Source organism: Lygodium microphyllum, chromosome 10 (assembly GCF_053477565.2).
Source record: "Lygodium microphyllum isolate KBCC chromosome 10, Lygodium_microphyllum_v1.1.10, whole genome shotgun sequence".
Classification (NCBI taxonomy): Eukaryota; Viridiplantae; Streptophyta; class Polypodiopsida; order Schizaeales; family Lygodiaceae; genus Lygodium; species Lygodium microphyllum.
This window is the reverse complement of record NC_141144.1, coordinates 70,124,508-70,147,951: the sequence shown is the minus strand read 5'-3', so window position 1 is coordinate 70,147,951 and position 23,444 is coordinate 70,124,508. Positions and strand designations below refer to the sequence as shown.

General features: G+C 41.8%; 1 protein-coding gene and 2 pseudogenes across 2 annotated transcripts; 1 reads left to right on the top strand and 2 right to left on the bottom strand.

Moving 5' to 3' along the window:
• Window positions 1–1,298: 1,298 nt before the first annotated feature.
• On the bottom strand, window positions 1,299–23,401 carry LOC148030134 (SWAP (Suppressor-of-White-APricot)/surp RNA-binding domain-containing protein). Of its 2 annotated transcripts, XR_015692138.1 has the most exons (4): window positions 22,416–23,401; window positions 3,115–3,410; window positions 2,035–3,020; window positions 1,299–1,819 (listed from the first exon to the last, which is right to left on the bottom strand). XR_015692138.1 is itself a non-coding variant. In XM_087686411.1 (3 exons), exons 1-3 carry the CDS (start codon window positions 23,348–23,350, stop codon window positions 2,224–2,226), a joined length of 2,028 nt encoding a protein of 675 aa, XP_087542537.1. In that variant the 5' UTR covers window positions 23,351–23,401; the 3' UTR covers window positions 1,874–2,223. The 2 variants fall into 2 exon arrangements, 1 of the variants encoding a protein (XP_087542537.1); XM_087686411.1 differs by lacking the exon at window positions 1,299–1,819 and having other exon boundaries at window positions 1,874–3,020.
• Window positions 6,631–8,230, bottom strand: LOC148030136 (uncharacterized; annotated as a pseudogene).
• On the top strand, window positions 9,006–16,616 carry LOC148030135 (uncharacterized; annotated as a pseudogene).
• Window positions 23,402–23,444: the final 43 nt, after the last annotated feature.

The window sequence follows — 23,444 nt, the reverse complement described above, 5'->3', positions numbered from 1 at the left end:
AAAACACATGCATTACATAATTGACAATTTGACAAATACAAAAGATGATGTAAAAATCTATTGTAAAAAGCACACATATATTGTACACTTGAGTAGTGCAAAATATATATTATGAGACAAAGCATCCATACAACTACATCAAGTTGAAAGATGATATGCTAACATGGGAACCACATTCTTATAATAACAAAAGTGGAATATGCTAACCAACAAAGCCCTAGTCCAATAGGTCTTGAACAAGCAACTTTTCCTAGTCAAAACATTGGCTAACAACAAGAAAATTGTCATATAAAATTTGTACCCATTTCTTCGCCAATTACTTTTGAAGCACCCTATTGACCACACCAATGATGGTTGGCATTACATAGACCCACAATTATTTGGTTAGGTTTCTTGACCACATGCATAGAGAAGACATCAAGGGAGGTGGGGATTGAAAGCACACAACCATTAGGCTAAGCAACTCATCCTCACAACAACACCAAAGCGTGTTGAACCCCCTACAAACCTACGTATGTTAACAAATAAATATTGTCATATATTAGAGTTGAAATTAGTTGTTCAACATGGTGTTATGCTTGTTAGAGGGGTGTACTCAACCTCACAGGATCTGCATATAAAAATCATTGGTTCAGTCTGTCAAAAGTGGATGCAACAACAGAAGCATAAACATGTGTTGAAATAAACTGCTGAACACAAGACAAAAGAGAAAGGAAAGAAGGAACACTTAACACAATACAAATGAGAACTCAAATGTATGCTCGAGAAATGGAATCCATATATCCAACACGAGACAATTACATACAACAGTGAGTCACTGGCTATGTGGACACGAGCATGTGATGGTGAATGACTAACTGAGGAGGAGCCTGAATAATTAAGACAAAAAAAGGTCCTCGATATGATCAAGTCAACCAACATTTACTACTGGTCGACCAACAATAAATGCTAAATACAACCAAAATGAACATTAAAAATGCCTAAAATAATCCAAATAATACCAGCCCTAATGCATGCAAAGACTCACACATGAGTGTTACCACCCACATCAAATTTGCCATTATCATCTTTTTAACTTGGCACCCAAGGCCTTATTGATAGAGAGCACCAAAGATTTTCTATTCCTACAAAAGAGAGACACCTAAGTTCTTATCAACAATCAATAAGCGGGGTCATGGTAGAGACCCCTTGAGACCATCCCTCTCCTCTTTTAAGATGGAACCATCTCCCTCTCTTTGATTAAACTACGTTTAAAAAGAGGCATAGTTTCAGCCCATTTAGATCCTTTTTTTGAGCTACATAAGAGGACAATATGCATTCATTATGGCCAATTAATGGTCAAATCATACAAGCCACCCTGTAAGAACACCCTTGATGGTGCTAAGTCATTGACAAGCCTTAAATGGATACTAATATTTCACTAAAGACTTACAAACCTTTCCCTTTTGTGCTGCCAACTAGAGGTTTTACATAACCTTGACCTTGTTTAGTTTTTCATTATTTCTTTTTTAACATTGAGGGTCACTTCCAAGGAGTGTTTCCTTGACTCGTTGATTAGACCAACAAAACTAGCTTTGTCAAACATGCGTGGCAGAGCCACAAATCATCTCATCTGAGAGACAATTCCTTGGAAACATGCCAATGGCTAGAGGGTGACTTTGACTATTCTTTATTGCAGTTATTGGGCTACACGACCATGCACACAATTTTCACACCCAGCCTTTCTAGATCAAGAGGGAAAATAAGGAGACAGGACCTCAACAACCTGCCAATTTGTAGAAACTTTTCACGTGCCCCCGTGACCCAGGAATCTGTAAGCCTACCACAAATACAAACAAAAACCAAGCACATTTCAAAACCCACTAACTCCAGCAGACACTGTCATGACCAATTCCATCACTCATTTATGCCCAGTACCTGATTGATACTTCATATACACTACTGAAAGATTCATATTTTAGCAACCTAAAACAAGAACTTTCATACAGGACTGGACAGTCATCTATAGATGCTTTTCTTAGGAAAAATAAGTACCTTTCACAAGGGTAGAAAATAATAAGATCTCCAAAGAGCCCGAAAATTTGTTGCTTCTTCTGTGTCTGACTAGTGGAGAAAGGAGCTAGCTCAGAAAAACCTTGTACGTGCTACAAGACATTCAATGGATGCTCAGAGCTTGTGGTTTTTAATACACCGAAGTTTGCAACCACTTCTTTCCCTCTTCTTTTATCTTGCAGCAGCTCGTGCACTCATAAATGTATGGTAGCTTGTACTCCGTTGTTTTCTATATGAAGTGTAAACATCATCATACTGAGTTATTTCATTTGGATCTGCAACAGCACCTAATCCAAGTCTCCCGCTGGTGATTGCTCCAGGTTTCAGTTCTATACTTCCATCAGGAAGTGTGTTTGACTCAGCATCTACTTGTAGGCTTGAAGGAGGAGGTATACAAGCTCCACCTGTCCGAGACTGTTCCCTCTCTTCTTGGTCATCCTCATCCTGTGATGTATAAGCACTCTTGAATTTTCCTTCCAATGGATCAGCTTCACCAATCTCTTTAAAATATTTTGCAACTCTGTCTAAAATGTATGTATCTGAGACAGTTGATGGTGGGATTACAGCAGGTATGTCCAGTGGACTCAGAGGCGAATAAGGAACGCCACTTCCAATCTGCATCTTCCGCACCATACCTGGAATAAGGCCAGGTGGAAAGAGAGGATAAGGAGGGGCATCCACGTGCATGGAAGGCATCTGTGCAAGAGCTGGCTGACTGATTGGAAGAGTGGGAGTCCCCAGAGTGCTAAGCAGAGATGGATTTAGAGTTGAAAATACAGCAGGAGGAATAACTTGTGCAGTCGACGGTGTAACACCAGATGCTGCTGATCCATGCTGAGTGGCTCCAGCGAGAGCCACAACTGACGGGTGCTCCTTTGATGGAGAAGAGTGAGCAGGTAAAGAGGTCTCAGGACTAGACATCATCACATTTTCAGTTGCAGTCAGTGGTTCAACAGGTAAAGATGTAGCTGTTTGAACATTAACCATAATTAGCCAATTTAAAGTAGACCAAAACATTGAACAAGCGCAAAGAAGTTCCGAGTCTACATTATACAATGATACCTGCATTGTTTGCTGTAGGAAAAGAGGAAGCCCTCTCTGTATTTGGCAATGCAACCGAAGTAGAAACACGATAACCTGCTGGTGGCCCTGCAATCATTTCGCTTTCCAAGGCAGCAATTGCTTCTTGGCTGTATACCTCTTTAGAACCCCAAAACTGCAGAATTTTCTGGAGACGTGTTTGGTTAGTTTCTCTATTTTGAGGATTGTGATAGATTGCTGCCAGCATAGAGCCCAGAACTCGCTGGAAAGCTAAAGCTTCATTGTCAAGTTCCTTCAAATTTAAACGGCGCTGGAGACTGCTCCAAGCACATAAACAACAAAGTATAGATAAGATAACCACACTAGAATTTTCTTTTTAAAAAAGGATATTTGAACATTCACAGTTAAAGCTCACAGCTACAGTTTGTCAGGTTATGGATAATATTTAAAACAAAATATATACACAGACCTAGAGTCAGATGGTAAGAGTATAGGCACCATAGCAGTAATGCTGTTCCTAAAGCCTAAGAACACTAAATCCACTATCAAGAATAAAGAGAGCCAGTAAACAGCCTCTCAGAGGTGTTCTGCAACAAGTGCATTTCAAAAGACAGCTGGAACCAGAAGGAAAGAGGGAACGCACTACCAGAATGCTGCTACTCGGGAGCATGCTATTGCAATGAAAGAAATTTCTTGTCCCAATCCTACTGCTAATTGTTGAATATCATATAATTATGTAAGTCTTAAAAGTGATCAAACAGTACGTTCTCAAATATCTTTGTTGGATCATGCACTGGACAATCTCAATGTCACCATAACATGAATAATTAGTCTGAGAGATCTTGGATAATCGAAATTGGAGAAGTAACTTGCCAATATAGATTATAAAGCATGCTTTCTACTTTCCCAAGTGGAGTTGACTGTTACCACATGTGAAGGTTTGGGATTCCTATTATAGGCATGTGATGAACTAACATGAAGGTCACCACCCATGACTTGGAGTCTGAAACCAGCCTTTGGTAAGCCAAAGGGCAGTGAACTTCTAACTAGCAATCACTTAATCTTACATACAAAAATTCAACAACACAAAAACAAACTAAATCATGGAGCTAGAATGTTACTAAACCTGGACATAAAGAAGGATTGGCACCAAAGCCTAGCACCCCTTGCAGTTGGACTTTATACTCATTATCAAGTTGCCCATGCAACCATTATTGTTCAAAAAACCCTGAACTCAGCACTTAATAGGACAGTCCTCTACAATTTGGTGGACCCACATGGAAGTGTTCTCAGCCCAATTTGTGCCAAATTGCATCTGAAATCAAGGGGCAAATTGAGTCTTGATGCTGATAGTCATTCGTGACAGCCCATATTTCCAAATTTTGCAGAGAGATTAGTCAAAGAAATACCACAAGGGGCTGCCAGTTTGGGGCCAATTGGGTGTTCTTTTTCCAATTTAAGCAGTGAAGTATTTAATTCAGATTTGAACATCTATTGCTTATTGTAATTGCTGGTTAATCAAATTAATCACCATTCTATCTAAAAATGGCCGATTTCATGAAGTGTAGGCAATGTTGTCCCAGGTTGAGCAATGATGCCATTCTAGAGCACGTAACTGGTATTGGAGCTGATCTAGGTTGGATACAATGCTTGTTGCTATGAGCGGTGGCATCCACGAGAGATTTATCACAATAGGTTTTGTCAGAGAGGATCTTCTAACAAGATCCCATATTAGATAGATTGGTCTTTCTGTGCCTTCAAGGATTCTCAACCATTCTTCTCAGATTTGATCTTCTTGGACTTGGCTAGTGAGAGTAGTCAAAAAAGTAGGGTAGATCCACGAGTAGTCCTTTACAACTACTCATGGATCTGTCCTACTTTAATACACGTCTGTGGTTGCTCTCACCAACCAAGACCAAGGACACCAAATCTAAGAAGAATGGTCACAAAACTGCAAAGGCACAAAAAGACCAATCAACTCGATAATGGATCTTGTCAGAAAACCCCTTTAACAAAACCTATTGCAGAAAATCTCTCCAAGATGCCACCATTCATAGCAAAAAGCACAAAATCCTACAAGATAGCCTAGAACAGCTTGTTGCCCCCTCCCGTATGCTGTCACCTGCACCAAAAGGACCTTGGGCTGTTGTCACCTGCTCCTAGAAGGCTCCAAACTACTATCACCTCTTGTAGGAATGGTCCCTGCTGGCTGCAAATCACATCAGCAGCATCTCCTTGCTCTCTAACAAGCTTCTCTCTCACAATGGAAACGTCGTTTCAAAGCTGCCGAAACGGACCGGCCGTTTCAGACCGGAACAGAAACAAATTCTTTTTCTTCTTCTTCTTCTTCTTCTTCTTCTTCTCCCATAATCCATTACCTAAAGGCTAATCATCATATCATGGCGTTGGACCCATATTAGAGGCACGTCACTCCAAACAAGGGATACGAGGGCTCTGGAGGATCAAAGAAGTGGCGGTGCGACTATTGTGGATTGGAGAAATCGGGGAGCGTAATGTGCGTGAAAGACCACTTGGCATGCGTTCCCAACAATAGGTGGTATAAAATACGGCAGTTGTTGGTAAAGGGGCATTCCCAACTGATCTTAAATCCACTTAATGGGACATATACAGTCCAGAATCCCATCCTTCATATGCATCATCGCACTGCTATAACCCTATTTGATGAATTTGAGAGCATATCTCTTCAGCTCATTCCACATTATTGGAATCAGTTTGCAGATTCCTTAACTAATTTTTCTTATGAAGAGGACCTCTTCTTCAACTGTGGTCCTAGTCTGGATGTCGCTCTTGATAACGAGACGGGACCTAGTCGCTTGTGGGGAATGTTATCAAACCACACATTATATGGTAGGTGATGGTTGATATGGGTAATGCAAAATCGCTCCAGTTGAGTGGTACTAAGTCGATTGTAGATAATCGCTCCAGTTGAGTGGTACTAAGTCGATTGTGGATCTTCATGTGAACCAAGGAGTAGGCGCTCCAATTGCGCTCACAAGCACCAGTAGAACAATCCTACGATCACAAATCACGATACAATTTTGGAGTCAAAACCCTTAACGAATTAAACTTTAAAGATGGATACAATTGTGAAAGAGTCAAGAGTACCTACGAGAGGATTCGGAGAGCAAGATGAGTCAGCTTTGGAAGACCTTGTCTGCCATAGCTCTACCACCACGTGAGAGGAAATTTCGTCGCCTCCTCTCTCAAAACCACCGCTCTAGCAAAGGATGGTCATAGATTGTTCATAAAACTCACCATCTGTGCATCTACCTCAAGTTGCTTATCCTTGTCGTACATTATGTTGATGTACTGGTCTTTCTGCGTGAGCAGAGTGCTCTCACTAAACAACTATGGCTTCTTGTAGAAGGGATGAAGCAATGCAGCCATCCCATGAATGGGACGGCTCATAAACATCCATCGCCGCTCTACAATAGCCAAGATGTCACCCCGGCTACAAATTGACAAGCCAACATTCCAACAGTCATTATATAATATAACTTTAAACATATTGTTGCAATGTGCATATTATTTAATATTAATATAATCAGCCAAGAACAATATCCAAGTGTACACTCACCGAGACTCCGTCAATGTCGTACAGGCAACAATATGGCACTTCATCTCCATGAAGAGATGATAGACCAGTCCAAGAGTAGAGCCCTCCATATCTGTGACTTGGAGGAGGACATGGATAGGCTGCAATGCCACTGTCAAGCTCTGTACCTCTTTCCAAAAGGCCTCGTCAAGCACTTTCCGCCGAATGTATCTAGTGGCCTCTGTTTGCGCATGGTGCATAAATCTCCATTTCAAGTCCACCACAGTCTATAGTACTGGGTCCCACAATCTAAAAAGCCTCTGCAAGACCATGAACATATAAGAAAACCTCGTCTTCGAGGGTTGCACCATATCAAGTACACTATGGCTCCTAAAGATGGCCAAAGCCTGATGTTTTTTTCAGAAAAATGTAGTAATCTTCGTGGCATCTGCAACATGAGGTTGCACCCATGGCAACTTTCCAATATTCTCCATCAACAGGTCCAAGCAATGTGAGGAAACTCTGCCTCGACCATTTCACCCATACACTTGCAATTTGAAGCATTGTCTGTCACCACTTGGACCACATTCTCTGGCCCAGCATCCAAAATTGCCTGTCTGATGTGGTGATAAATAAACTCAGCACTGATGGATTCTCCTGCCTTTCCTACATCCACAACCCGCAAGAAGTATGTGCCAAGACATGAGGACACCAAAATATTGATAATGTGTTGTCTACGCAAATCACTCCAGCCATCAGATATGATGGTGCACCCAAAAGACTGCCATCCTGCCTTGACAGGTACCAATGCCTTGTCTATCAAGGCTTTCTGCTCTTCAAGCATCGTGGTACGCATTTTGTTATACTCCACCCCACACCACGAGCCTGTGTGGCCAACCTTTGCTATGGCCCTCACCATTCTCTTCCATTGATCAATCCTCAATACATTGAAGGAGATGTTGCACTCCACAAGAGTGCGAGCAATCTCCATCTTAGCCACTTTTTGTCTCTCTTTCACCCACAAAAGAGATGGCACATGTGAAGGCAAAGTACTCTGTCTCAGCACATGTGCATCATCATCCTCATCAACCTCCTGCATGACACCGGCCCTCTTTCTGCCTCCTGTAGGCTGGCTATCCTGTGTGGAAGAATCACCCATCTCCCCCACAAGCGCATCATGAAGTGCATCTTGAGTGTGCTAGCTGCCCCTTACCTTCTTTAAACCCTTTGTTGTTGATGAATTCTCAACAATGAGCTTGTCTCTAATATCCTGCGGCACCTGCTTGCACCCACCACAATTGCCGGTCGTGCCAATACCTGTCAAGTGTATCACAACACGAGAAATTGTGCTCGTGAGCTCAAAGTTGCAATACTTGCACTACCATCTACGCGTGCCAGAACCAGTTTGGGTCGGCGTATTAATAACACGAATGACATTAGTATGCTCCTGCCAGTAGGGGTTGCATGGTTTCGGCATATTGGATCCTGAAAGCTGTGTGACACAAAGAAAGAGAGAGACAGAGCCTAGAGCATTCTCCAAAGAAAGAAAGAGAGAGAGAGAGAGAGAGAGAGAGAGGGAGGGACTCGGGAAGGAGCGAGAGAGAGACGAGATTAATCTTGTAGTACATTGGCCGCTCGCGGTTGAGAGAGAGAGAGAGAGTACAGTACGAGACAAAGATGCATCATGAGGGACCAAGGCCATGAGCGAGAGAGAGCGTAAGAATTACTTGGTTGTAATGTGCACAGTGTGCAAAGACAAAGCGAAACAGAGTGCTGCAGGTGAAATTCTGAAATAAGCCCAAATTCATACGTTGAAGGTCAAAAAGGGGTTTTCAAAAAAAATAAGCGTACGGATCGATCCGTACACGTATGGATCCATATAGTACGATCCGTACGGTACGGATTGATCCGTACGTACGTATGGTTGCAACCTTGATCCGTATCGGGTCCAAGTGCAAAAAGGACCTCGTTGCCATCTTCTAATGGTGGTGGACAAAAGGGCTCCTTGCATGGTGCAAGTGTCCATGCAAGACTTCAGAGGCAGGCAATTGTGGAGGCAACTAGGAAACTCACACGCTTATTTATTCGGTGTGCTATCCCTTTCAATGTGACTACTACACATCAATGAAAGAAGACAATCACGGCAATAAGCCGCATAGGGTGTGAGTGGAAAGGCCCATCCATAGATGCATTACGCACACGGGAGCTTTGAAAGGAGAAAGAATCCATAGAGACTCAATTGGAGCCCTTGAAAGAGACATGGGTGAAATATGGATGCACAATATTATGCGATGGATGGTCGGATATGCGCCGAAGGAATGTTTTCAATGTTTTGGTGTCTTCATGTAAAGGCACTATGTTCATCAAGGCCATTGATGCCTCTGCCTCAGGTCTTACCATCACAGGAGCTTTCATTTGGGAGCACATGCGACAAGTCATCATGGATGCAGGAGTCCAAAATGTGGTGCAGGTGGTGACAGATAATGGAAGCAATTGTGTGTCTATGGGACATATGCTTGAGGAGGAATTTCCTAGCATAGTATGGACTCCATGTGCATCCCATTGCCTTGACTTGCTTATTGAAAATGTTGGGCACATATCTTGGGAGGATGACATTTTCAAGACGGCAACAAGCATGGTAAGATTTGTGAAGAAGAGGCTATCTGTCACAAGCATATTTCGAGCCAATAGCACACTTGAGCTATTGAAGCCCTCCACCACTAGATTTGTTTATATGTTTATTGTATTGGAGAGGTTGATACGGGTCTTATACGGACCATTGCATGCCAAGAATGACACTCATGGAGTGAGACAAAGTCTCCAAAGGCTCTTGCTTTTAGACACAATATTTTAAATGAGAGTTGGTGGGTTAAGGCAAAGGCATTGGTGAAAAGTCTCACTCCTATTTACATTGTATTGCGCATCACTGATATGGAGGGGAGTACTTTGAGGCTTCTATATAAGTATATGGATAAAATTGGCGAGGCTTTGCTTCGCAACAACTTTTTGTCACAAGACAAGTAAGTTTTTGTTTAACTTGTAGTGACCGGTTAGACACGGAGATCGAGACAGACAGTCGTTACGCGCAGTGAGAGACGGAGAGTAAGATAGAGCAAAGTAGAGAGTGAGCACGTTTGTAGGTACAATAACGAGAGAGTACTTTTAGGTTTTTAGATAGATATATATGTGTAAGTACAAGTGCTAAGGATGTGTTCACACCCAATCACATTTAAAGACACAAGGTCTTTATTCCCAACAACCTCCCACCTAAAGGCAATGTGCCTGAAGAGGAGAAAAAAATCAGCTAAGTCTAGGTATATACAAAGCTGAAATACATATATCTATCCAGCTCCCATCATCTGTCGGCAATGAGCAAACCGCTTTGCTAGAAGATCCTTCGTGAGAAGGTCTACAGAATTATCATATGTATCCACTTTGACAAGCTTAATGCTCTTGCTGTTAAGTACATCTCTAATGAAATGATACTTGACCTGTATGTACTTTGTCTTTGCATGAAAGACAGGATTCTGTGCTAGCATGATAGCACTTTGACTATCACAATAGAAAACACGTAACTCTGAGATGCCAAGCTCTCCCACTAGACATAAAAGCCATAAAGTCTCCTTGCATGCCTCAGTGGCAACCACATACTCTGCCTTTGTAGTAGACAATGCAACACACTTTTATAGCCTCGAGATCCAAGAGATTGCTCCTCCTGTGAAAGTAAACACATATCCAGAAGTGGATTTCTTGCAATCCGCATGGCCAGCATAGTTTGCATCTGTAAAGCCAACAACAGATGCCTTCTGCTTTCCAAAGCACATGCACAACTCCTTTGTGCCTTTGAGGTATCTCATAATACCTTTCACTGCATCCCAATGCTTTTTGCCAGGGGGTGCCATGTATCTGCTAACCACTCCCACTGCAAAGGCAATGTCAAGGCGTGTAGCAACCATAGCATACATCAACTACCAACACCTGAAACATATGGTATCTTGGCCATTTCAACCTTCTCATTATCAGATGTAGGGCTGTCCTCTGCACTGAGTTTCACATATGGAGGCAATGGAACTCCAACTGTTTTTCCCCTCTTCATATTGAAACGCTGCAAAGCCTTGGAAATATACTCTTGGTGAGATAGATAGAGTAAGACTTTCGATCTATCTCTGAGTATTCGCATGCCAAGAATGTGATTTGCATCACCAAGATCCTTCATGTCAAAGCTGCCATGAAGACTTTGCTTCACTGAGTCCAAGGCATGAGTATCCCTGCTAGCAATCAGCATGTCATCAACATACAAAACCAAGATAATCAGGCCGCCATCTGTTGCCTTCTTGGTGTACAAGCAGTGATCCACTTGACTTCTATGAAAGCCTTGGAACTGCATGAATATATCTTATGATACCATTCTCTTGGTGCTTATTTCAACAAATACAAACTCCTTTTGAGTTTACATTCCACCTTTTCTTTCCCTTGTTCAACAAACCCTTCAGACTACTGCATATATATGTCCTCATGCAGATCACCAAGTAAAAAGGCAGTCTTTACATCCATCTGTACAAGCCCCATATCCTTAACTACAATTAAGCCCAAAATGATTCTCAATGTAGTCATCTTGACTACAGGAGAGAAAATCTCATCAAAGTCAATACCATGCCCTGCTTATACCCCTTTGCAACCAATCTTGCTTTGTACTTTGGTGAGGAACCAAAAGTGACCATCTTGTAAACCCATTTGCATGGAAGTGTTTTCTGCCCTTTAGACAACTACACAAAGTCCCAAGTGCCATTTTTCTCAAGAGATTCCATATCTGACAATGTGGCTTTATACCATTTCTTGATGTCCTGTCTGTCCATTGCTTCCTTGAAGCAAGATGGTTCACCACAGTCTGTCAACATGACATAATCAGCCACATTGTTTGCACCAGGAATAAATCTGTCAGGTTGTCTAGTAGCCCTAGACGATCTCCTAACCCAATCGTCATTGTTTGCTGGCTGTTCCTGCAAATTTCCATTTTCAGAATGTTGTCCTGGCATTTCAGCCTACAAATCAGTATTAACAGCTTGCTGTCCTAGTTGTTCCTGCACATGTAGTGGCTCATTATCATGGGCAATAGCTGGCTCATCATTTCCAGCATCATTTCCTGCATTTACAGGTTCATTTACAGCAGGTATTTGCTGCTGTACAGCGGGCACATTTTACTGTCCAAAATATATTTATTTACAGGTTCATTTACAGCAGGTATTTGCTGTTGTACAGCGGGCACATTTTACTGTCCAAAATATATTTATTCCCAAAATACAACCCTATGGACCTCCTCAATCTTTTCGGGTTGTTTGTGCATGCGATCTCTCTGGAAGATAACGTCATTGCTGCGTACTACTTTCCTTTTCTCGAGATCGCACAATTTATACCCCATTTCACCCTCGTCACCATATCCTAGGAAAATGCATTTGCAGGACTGTGGCTTAAGTTTGCTGCGTTTTTCTTTACGAATGTGCGCAAAAGCCTCGCAACCAAACACTTTCAGATGAGCATATGAAGGTGGCTTGCCCGACGACGCTTCAACTCCCCCCCAAAGACCTGTTTGGTGACCGATAAAATTAAGTGAACGGCTGTCACAACACCCTCTACCCAAAAACCATGGGTTAATGCAGCATGAGACAGCATCGTACAGACCTTATCCTGTTTGGTCTGATTCATACGCTTTGCAACTCCATTTTGGGGCGGATTATGAGGAGCAGTAAGCTCCCTCTTTATCCCTTTGCTGTCACAAAATGCCTGAAAGGCCTTGGACACATATTCCCCACCATTATCAGAGCGAAGACACTTAAGTGTCTTATCTGTATTTACTTTCCCCTAAAGATAATCCTGGCATTTGACATACATCCAAATGCACTAACTCTAGAGAAGAAGATTTCAAAGAAATAGACTTTTTATGAGACATCTGTGCATGTTTACCATAAATACAATGATCACAGTGCTCAAAATCAGCATAACGAAGACAAGGCAAGTAACCCAAACGAGAAAGCAACCCAAACGAGAAAGCACTTTCATTCCTGTTTGATTCATGTGTCCCAACCCGCCATGCCACAAAGAAACGCTTGGCTGCTCGGTCATGGCAACATGGTCACACACACTAGATACATGAAGTGGATACAAAGTATCACTCTTGCAACCTCTGGCAATAACCCTAGATCCCTTAGAGATCTTCCATTTTCCATCACCAAAGGTGGTATAAAAACCATCATCATCTAGTTGCCCTGTACTAATCAAGCTCTTCTTGAGCTGAGGTACATGCCGTACATGCTGAAGTATATAGACAGAGCCATGCTGAAACTGTAACTGCACACTGCCAATACCTGAAATCTCACATGCATAGTTGTCCCCAAGATGGACAACACCATGTCGACCCCCTATATAGACGGAGAACCACTCATGATGAGGGGTGACATGAAAGGAAGCACCTGAATCGAGGATCCAGGTATGCATGTCATCATCTGTATCTGCAAGTAAAGCATGTGCACCAAAGTGTGAAGAGACAAAGAGTACATCACTTCCACTATCACTGTCATGAGTAACTACATTCACCTCTTCAATTTTTACACTGCTCTTCTTAGGCTGACTGTCCTTCTTCTCTTCCTTGCTATCATATGTCTTCTTGCCTTTTCCTTTCTCTTTCTTCCATTTGTAGCAATCACGTTTAAAGTGACCCTTCTTGCCACAATGATGGCATTCAACATCTTTGCCACGTGATTAACTGCATCCCTTGCTATCATATTTGCCCTTTTGTTGTGATCACTCTCTACATCAGCATACAAAAGAAATTACATTAGAATTGCTCATAACAGTCCTGAATGAATCCCAACTCTCTGGTAGAGTGCAAAGCAAGAAAGTAGCCTTAAATTCCTCATCAATCATGAACTTCAAGGAAACCACCTGGCTAAAAATGGAGTTAAACTCACTTAAGTGAGTAGGCATTGTTGTACCCTCTTTCATACGCAAATCCATAAGCTTTTTCAGCCAATACACTTTGCTTGCAGCACTCTTTTGTGCATACGGTTCTTCCGATCTAGTCCATATAGCATATGCAAAATTCAAACCTTCAATGTTAAACAGCAAGGCATCAGAAATTGATAGCTCTATGGTTGAGAGTGCAAGCTCATTTAACTCATCCCAATCGTCCTGTTCCATGTCCGTGGGCTTTACCCCTTTGGTTTTGATCAGCTTTGCCTGCTTCTTTTACAACTGGATATTGTAGCACTACTTTTGCCAAACTACAAAGTTATATGCCCCTTCAAGCTTCTTTATGTGCATTAGATTACTGCTGTCATTGCTGCCAGCCATGATTTTCAGCCCAAATGTGACCAAAAAACAGCAAATGCAGGCCCAAAACAGTGACCAAGGTACAAACAAGTACCAATCAGCAATAAATGATCACGAAGAAGCATAGGTTTCAGATCTGTAATTAAATTTTCAGAAGCACCAAACCATGTGCTACAACATTCCACAACTGATTACAGCTGTTCCAAGGGCATATGCATCACATTACATGAGAAATCCTAGATTTTAGCTGCAATTTCTGTTGTACATGTACCCACGGGCATAAAATTTGACACGAACAGCCAAAAGCCCCAGAATTTTGTGCTCAAAGCATCAAACACACATCTGCATTTTCTCTATCATGCATAGGACATGCCAATTTTGCCAAAATAGAGCAATTTCAACAAAACCCCAAAATTTTACCAAGTGTTGATGTCCAAATTGCGTGGAATTCAACCTACATGTACATAAACTAACCAAATGCTGCACAAATTTTGCCCAAACTGCAAAAGCCCCAAATTGCACGGGGTCCAATGTGCATCAATGTGCATCTTACTTGCACCAAATCTGGACAAATCCCCAAATTTTCCAAGTCCTGCGTGCACTAATTTCAATGAAATTGAGAGAATTTTACTAAAATGTGAAAGACCCCAAAATACTTGGGCAAATGTGCACAGACTTTGCAATTTCTGAGTCAAATTGTCCAATTCTGTGTTGAGATCCTCAAATTTGGAAAAAACCCCAAATTTCTAGCACAAATCTGAGTTTTGTGCTTATGCACACGAACGCTAGTTAGAGGGAGTTTTTTTTTTTAATTGAAGAAAATAATTTTGGATGAGGAGTCCATTGACATGTCAGGACTGTCCTCGCCCGCCGGTCCTGTCCATCGTGCGCCCCATTGAAGTCGCCCACTGGTCACAGTCCTTGAGCCCATGAGCCCCGCTGGTCCGTCACGCCTACTGGACCGCTAGACTAGTCGCCAACTGCTGCCCCGTTACACGCTATCCGCTGGTCCTCATCAACTGCAGTCGCCTGCTCCAATCAACTGCTACTGCCCTTCGTATTCTGAACCAATCGACTGTCTCTTTTGCTCGCGAGCCTGCCTGCCGCAACCGACTGCTCGACTATGACAACTCCTGCTCGTCAAGTCTACCTGAGAATCCTGCAACTACTGAGCTGTCTCTTGCCTACTCTGATACCAGTTTGTAGTGATAGGTTAGGCACAGCGATCGAGACAGATAGTCGTTACGCACAGTGAGAGACAAAGAGAGTGAGATAGAGCAAAGTAGAGAGTGAGCACGTTTGTAGGTACAATGACGAGAGAGTACCTTTAGGTTTTTAGATAGATATATATGTGTAAGTACAAGTGCTAAGGGTGTGTTCACACCCGAGCACATTTAAAAGGCACGAGGCCTTTATTCCCAACATAACTTTCACACATGTAATTATTTGGTATTAACGACTCCTTGATGATTGATCATTACTTCAACTTTTAAGTTTTTAACTTATTTTATCTATAGGGTCGATGAGATTCGTACAGTGTGGAATGCACAATGGGATTGGTTCCATAAACCAATCCATGATGTCGCACACGTTTTGCATCCACTTTGGCGCAGCGAGTAGTAGTATACTAGCAAGGAGTTAGAGGAGGGCTTCATGGAGTACATGAGGCGCCTCACGGGGGATGATATAGATATGATGAGAATAGTAGAGGATGATTTGCTCGCATTCCGCAATCATTCTTTTCATTTTGGCCGACCCATAGCTAGGCTTCGAGAGACACAGCTTCAGCTTGTCTCTTGGTGAGAGAAATACGGCAATTGTGCTCCTACTTTGGTATGTGACTGGTGACTTTTATATTTTGAATCTTGATTATCTAATGTATTATGCAACCTAGGTAACAAGTTCTATAATCTATTGCCCACTCAAATGTTGATTTTGCGGCTTACATATTTGCAATTGCCAATTACTTAACCTAAATCTCTTAAATTTGAATAGAAAAGCATTGCCATTTGGGTCCTCTCACAAGATTGTAGTTCAGAGCATGCTGAGAGGAACTGGAGCACATGGGTTCTCTTCCACACCAAAAAGAGAAACAAGCTCACAACTGCCCAGTTGGAGCATTTAGTGTTTTGCCATTGCAATCTCCAGCTTTTTGAGAGGACCGCTTTGTCCCCTGAGCCTTCACAGGTAAATTGGTAATGATTAGTATTATCTATAATTAACTTTTTAACCTTGAGTCCTTGACACTTAACATTGCTAATTTGCTTGGAAGTTGGATTATAAATTGTGATATGTATGAGCATTGAACATGTTGAATCTCCTCTCATATGATATATATTTGTTTCGTTCACCTTTACAGGTAAATGTTGACAAGATTGATATAGAGAAGGTACGTGGCATTCCACAGATACCATAAGAGGAGCGAGATATCTACTCCATGCTCTATGAGGAGCTATCAGCACCGGTGCATGAGACTCATGCACAAAGGAGGGTTAGAGTGAGGGCCACGCGTGGTTGTGCATCACAGGTAGAGTCAGAGCTAGAGTCTGAGGATGAGGTTGACACTACTTCATCAACTTCTCGATCACGGTCCTCGCAGTCGGACAAGGAGATGGTGCACAAATCCTCAAAGTCCGGATGAGCCATGAGTCATGACTCGTGATATACAGGAGTCAGTTTAGCAGTGCAGAGTCCAGACTAGAGTTGCCAATTGTTCATTGATATTGATACTTATAGCCTCACTGGACTTTGAAGTTTTGACAGATTATTCACATGACATAGTTACATGTATCATTGTATCATGATCCCACTTATTATGCATCTTGATTCTTGTTCCATTGTTCTTGATATCAGTCTTCAGTGCTCTTTAGATCATAGATTATTCATGAATCATAAATTCTAATTCATTTTGTTGCCTTAAGTTTTGAAATTTGAGTCTTAATTGTGTTAAGTTGTCTTAAGTTTCAACCATTGAGTCCTCAATCTTGACTCCTTAATCTTCACTTATGAGTCGTGAGTCATGAAATATATAATGAATCGCGATTTCAATCATATGACATAAAGACTCAAAGTTTTGTATGAAATTTGGGTACATGTTGTAGGCATTGATATATTTACATACCCACATAATACTGTATTTTTTTTAGTGTACAATCCGAAACGCCGTTTCCAAAATTTGACCGAAACTCCGGAACTCCGTTTTTCCCGTTTCCGTTTCCCCTGTTTTCGAAACTCCCCCGTACTATGACTTCCACCAACCCCCAAAAACGTTTTTTCCACTTGTATGGGCAAGTTTTGCCACGAGGCAATCTTCTAATCCCATTTTCCAACATTATCCAGCTTAGTAAATTAATTTTCAAAATTAATTTCAATCCTTCCAATCCTGCCCAAAATTAGATATGCCCATCTATAATTAAATTGGCTAGACCATTTGCAACTTGGAGTGGTCCCCAACTTGAATTTAACTCTTAGACTGGCATTAATTCATTAATTAATGCTAGTCCCTAGTGTCACCACTAACACTTACTAGTCAAAAAACTATCCTAGGGTCAAAATTGACACCAACTGACAACCAAAGCCCAACTGGCATAACTTGTCACAACTTTTGCCTTTAACATCCACTCACTCCTTAGAGTCCTTTGCCATCAACCATGAAATAACTGCCATGTGCATCACATGCCTAGCAACCTTGCACATTTGATTATTAAATTAATCAAATGTTACTAGCAAGATTGAAGTATCTCAAAAATTTCACGTACTTGTAACACCTCAAAGAACCCATCTCATGATCAAAACCCATACTTTCAACATTTTACTTATTCCAATGCCCATACTAAGATCGAGCATATGTGACTAAGATGTGAGTTTTTTTTATGCTTTGCTTGGCATTTGATTTAGTTGTTAATCAAATATGCATATGCAAGGTACAAATGTGTTGTGCAAGATAGTTAATTTACAATGATGGGCTAAGACTCCAAGATATCAGTTGATGTCAAAGACAAAAGTTATAATAAGTTATGTTGGACAAGTACTAGGTGGTGCTTGGTGTAATTTTTGTTTAGGGTATGTATCTCTCCAATGGATATCGCTAGTGACACAAGGAACTATACATTAATTAATATGTTAATACTAGTTCAAGGGCCAACTCATGCACAAGACCACTAGGCATGCAAAATGGTCTAGCCAATTTAATTGTGGATGGTCACTGTTAATGTCCCAAGCAAGGACAAAGGGAACAATGAATTTTCAAAATTATTAGTCTTGAAATTTTAATTAAATGGCTCAAAAAGGGTTTAGAAGGCTACCACTTGGCAAAACTTGCCTATGCAAGTGAGGGAAAGGCTATTAGAGACCGATGGAGCCTCATTCCAACATTGTGGAAGTTGGTAGAGGAGAAAGTTGCTGCTACAATTCTCAAACCATTAGTGATCAGCCCAACCATTGGAAACTATCAAAAAGCTGCCCACAGCTTATCAAGAGGTCATTGGAGGTAGGTGATAGCCCCTATAGGCTACCTACAAGCAGATGACAAAGCTACCCACAGCTGATCAAGAGGTCATTGGAGGTAGGTGATAGCCCCTATAGGCTAACTACAAGAAGATGACACCAAGTTTGGGGCCCACAAGAGCATGCGACTACATGTGGGGTTCCTATTGGTGGTGGGTTGTAGCCATTCAACCAATCCCAAGAGGGTAGAAACAAATTTGAGCACCTTCTTATGATAGAAATCAAAAATTTCTCTATCCTCAGTTTTTTCACTCCTCTATAAGAAATCCCGTAACAGATTTCAACCACTTTCAAGCCCTATTAAACAGCAACTATGTTTTTACTGCTATAAACCCTAATTTACAGCAAAAATTATGGTTTACCAAACACCTTGAGTTTTGTGCCAAAGAATTGAAGGATTAGTACTTGAAATTGGCAATCATAATTCGAGGAATACTCGAAGATTTTCAAGAAGCCAACCATCCCAATTGGATTTGGGGTCCAACCAAGTAGACTTTAGCCATTTTCAAGACCTAGTGAAAAGCAACTGCATTTTTGCTATTGCAAACCCTAATTTACAACAAATAATAGAATTTAGAAACCACATCAAGTCTCATGCAACTAAATTGAAGGCTTAGTACTTGAAATCAGCATCTCAAATTCAAGGAATTACCAGAGATTTCAAGAAGCAAACCACCATCCAAAGGGATTTGGGGTTATATTTAACTAGGTAAGGGTCAATTAAAGACCGACAGTTGGGCGAATCAAGGGGCAAACTAATAAGAAGTCTTGTCAGTCATTTGTGATAGCAAGAGACATGGATAGCGAAGGAGATTAAACCAATCTCAATGTCCTTCTTCCAAGTGGATACAAGATAAAGAAATGCCACAAGGGGCACCAATTTTGGGGCCAATCAAGTCTCCAATGTCCAAGATTTGGTGGTGTGTAGTCCAGATTTGTATATTTAATACTTACTATGATTTGAGTTAAATCGGGTTATCACTACCCTTGCCGAGAAGAAACATTGGTTTCACACTCTCCAAAACTTTGAGATCCTTCAAATCTTGATGCATCGTTGACATATGAACATTGACTTCTTGAAGATGAACTTGATGATGCATCACATGCTTGCTGATTTTCACATAGCTGATCACAAATTCAGTCTAATTGTTTGTTTGATGGCTTGCAATCAAGTGCCACATGTCCATGTACTCAACAAAGTTGATGTATCCCATCAATGGAACCATCAAACCAACCTTCCTTCTCAGATAGGGTGGCAATTACCCTAATTAACCAACAATTACAGCAAGCAATAAATTTACAAATCTGAAAAAAATATTTTACCACTTAAATTCAAGACAATCAACACCACATTCACCCCAAAACCAGCATCCCTTACAGTATTTATTTAACTTGTATTCCACCAAATTTGTAGTACACGGAGATTTTGACAAATCTCTCTAAGAATTTTGGAAATATGAGCTGTCACAAATAAGGGGCTGCATCAGTCAATTTGCCCCTTGATTTTGGATCTATTTGGGCACGAATCAGGCCGAGAACACTTGCATGAGGATCCACCAAATTGTAGAAATGCTTTAAGCCCTTTGAACTTGAAATTCTTTCTAACTTCATTAACCTTAGTTTAAGCATTTCATGTCTAAAATTTCTCTAGCCCCCAAGGGCTGATTTTCCTAAAGCCAAGATTGTCACCAGGCACCCACTAGCACCTATCCAACATAGCTTGCCACAACTTTTGCCAACATCCCTCAATGCCCAACTTGGGTTTTGGACTGTCACTATGCCCAAAATAACTTGCACTTCACATGTACCTCCCATGTGCACAGCTTGATTATGCCAAAGCCTAGTAATTTTTGAATTTCCACACTTAATTATTGCTTGAAGTTCATTCTTAGCGACTGAGTTAAGTGTGCAACTTGGTAAAAGGAGAGACAGCGTGCCATGCAAGGCTGGCACATCATGTGGGAAGCCATTAGCCAAAGAGTGTGTCTCAACAACTCAGCTGCTGTTGGAGTTGTGTAAGACAAAGGAAAGAGTTTTCACAACAGATATCTAGGCTCTCCAGAGGCTGGTGACAGCTGAGCAACACCTCCAAGCACCGGCCAACTGGTCCCAGGCTGAAGGCGACCTATTTGCTGTGGTATCTGGATGCAGGCAACTGCAATAAATTCTGTTTTTGCCCTGCAGAAACTTATTTGGGCCAACTTTCTCGCTCTTCTCCACCAACTCTCTCTCTCTCTCTCTCTCTCTCTCTCTCTCTCTCTCTCTCTCCATTCCCAATCACTGTTGGAATCAACTAATTCAGAGGTGCAGCAATGTAAAAGTTGAATCAGATCCAGTTTACAACTGTAATTAGGGTTTCTCAGTGGTCTTGAAAAGCATGCCCACCAATCTCAGCCTTGTGACAGAGGGATTTGCTGTAAATGGAAGAAATTTGAAATTGTGGCAGATCTGCAACAGAATGCCCATCTACAAGTGAGGAGACCTGCATGCAACTTGTCTCTGGCATTTTATACTACATTGTTCAAGGTGGCAAGACAGCACTCACATGTAACATTCATGGTCATTAAGATGCCGCTCTTTGCCAATCAACTCACTTGCTACAACTACACCATGCACACATGCAAATTGCAAGACTAGGCTACAATATGTGTTGTGATTACAACTACACCTACACCTACCAAGAAGTGCCAAATTTCAACCAACATTCCTCTACATCTGCTGGGCCCTCCTTAAATGCATGAAGAAGGATTTGGACAATGGGCAAGCGGATTTTAGAAATACATTTGTATAGCAATAAAGATGATAATGTTGGGCCAACATGTGGTGTAAAATGATTGAGGTTGGATTAATGATATGAAAGATCCGAAGTCAAAGCACTGATTAGAAAGATCCCAAGTTTGGAGTTGGATTTGTGAAAGTCAAATCCATATTCACAATATCTTCCTTAAGAGACTCTTAGAAAGCATATTGGCCAAATTAAGTTTCACCAGCAGCCCACCTCTTTGAGAATAATGGTTCATCATCTCTCATTAAATAGTAAAGGTTCTTGAACAAGGGTTTGGACAATGGGTAAGTGATTTTTAGAAATACATTTGTATTGCAATAAAGATGATAACGGTGGGCCAACATGTGGTGTAAAATAAATCAGGTTGGATAAATGATTAGAAAGATCCGGAGTCAAAACATTGATTAGAAAGATCCCAAGTTTGGAGTTGAATATGTGAAACTACAAAGCTGGTGATTGTGAAATCATAAAGTCAGAATATGCTATTGTTGATCTAACTCTATGACTTCTTTCTTATCGAGTCAAATCCATATTCACAATATCTTCTTCAAGAGACTCTTAGAAAGCGTGTTGGCCAAATTAAGTTTCACAAGCAGCCCACCTCTTTGAGAATAATGGTTCGTAATCTCTCGTTAAATAGTAAAGGTTCTTAATATCTCCTTACACTGGGCAAGATGTTCTTCTCTCTCACAGACATAAAGGGTGACAACTAACAAACAACTGGCCATATTTGTCTTTATACAGTGCCACAATCTTCTTTGTTTCCTACAGAAATACAAATCCCAAGGCCATTAAATGTTCCAAAACCTTAGCCAATCAAAGACATTCTGTGTTGAGGTATGTGGACATGCCATTTGCTAAATGCTCAAAACCTCATCTATGAACAAAATCAATTGGTTGAGCATCACCAAAGTCCATGGATATCTAACGTGGACCATTTGACAATGATCTTCAAAATCTCAAGGGGTAATCACGTATCCTAGAGCTGAATGAATTACTAAATTAATTTGTGTACACTAAAGGATGCTTACGCTGGTTATCCCAATGGTGAGAAAATAGAAATAGCAGTACAATTCATCACCATCTATCATTAAGAGATAATTTAAATGACTCCTACATCATTAAGCAAGAAAATATGGTAGTTTTTACCTGTCGAATAGAATGTCATTTGCCAAGTAGATAATATGCAATTGTCGTACATCATCATCTAAAGCAAGCACTCGCTCACGCAGGGCCTCAGCCAACGCAGGTGCAAATGGGGACCTTTGCATGAACCAATTCTTAGCCCCCTTGATAGACTCCTTGGTGCCAGTTAGGTTCTCTAAGACTCCCTGTAATTCAACTGCAACATCTGTAGGAAGAGGGCCTGAAAGCCCCTTGAACCCAGATTCCTGGTAAGTAGGTTCAAAGTATGGCTGCGACTGTGGCAGTTGATGATGTGGCTGTTGCTGCTGATCGTAGTAGTGAGACAAAACTGGAGGACTTGGGCCACTGTGAAGAGGTGGAGTGAGGGATGCATTAAAAGCCGGATTGAGAGACGGACTCACAGAATGGCTCAGAGGTGCCAGTGCAGGATTCAAAGGCGATAATGCCGGGTTCAAATGCGGCAGGGGTGCCGCCACGGGGCCCATGAAACCACCTAAAGGAGGATTGACCGTGATCCAAAGCTTGTACCTGTAGTAGCCATAGCCCTCGGCGCCAAACAGGAAAGCGTAGGCAGGGTTCTCCTTCTGCTTCTCCTTGAGCATTTTCTCAAACTCGGGGCCATTCTTGGCCGCATACTCGACGAGCTTGTCTATGCGCTTGTGGAGCTCAGGGTCGGTGGGAGGGGGCATGATGGGGGGCGGGGGCTCCCAGGGGTTGAAGAAGGCCTGGGGAACAGGCTGGAGGGGCACGGCTGGGGGTGCGAAGTGAGGGTAGGGTATGGAGGGGTAGGATCCAGGGTACTGCAGGGGGGGAGGCGGGGGCGCAGGGGGGTAGATGAGAGGAGCGGCTGCCTGCCCAGGAAATTGCTGCAGCGATGGCATGGGGAACTGCCCCACGGGCGCAGAGTAAGGGTGTCCGCCTCCATAGCCCGGCTCCATTGCAGCTGCACCAACGGGAGAAGACGCAAAAGAAGAATAAGCAGGATTGTCTGCTGTTTCAGTTCCAGTCCCTTTGAAAAAGGGCCTTAGTCGG

Coding starts and splice junctions, on each gene's coding strand:
- LOC148030134 (XM_087686411.1), bottom strand. CDS start 23,350: ATGGAGCCGGGCTATGGAGGCGGACACCCTTACTCTGCGCCCGTGGGG. Junction 3,411..22,415: donor AATGACATTCTATTCGACAG/GTAAAAACTACC, acceptor TGCTTGGAGCAG/TCTCCAGCGCCGTTTAAATT. Junction 3,021..3,114: donor TCCTACAGCAAACAATGCAG/GTATCATTGTAT, acceptor ATGTTCAAACAG/CTACATCTTTACCTGTTGAA.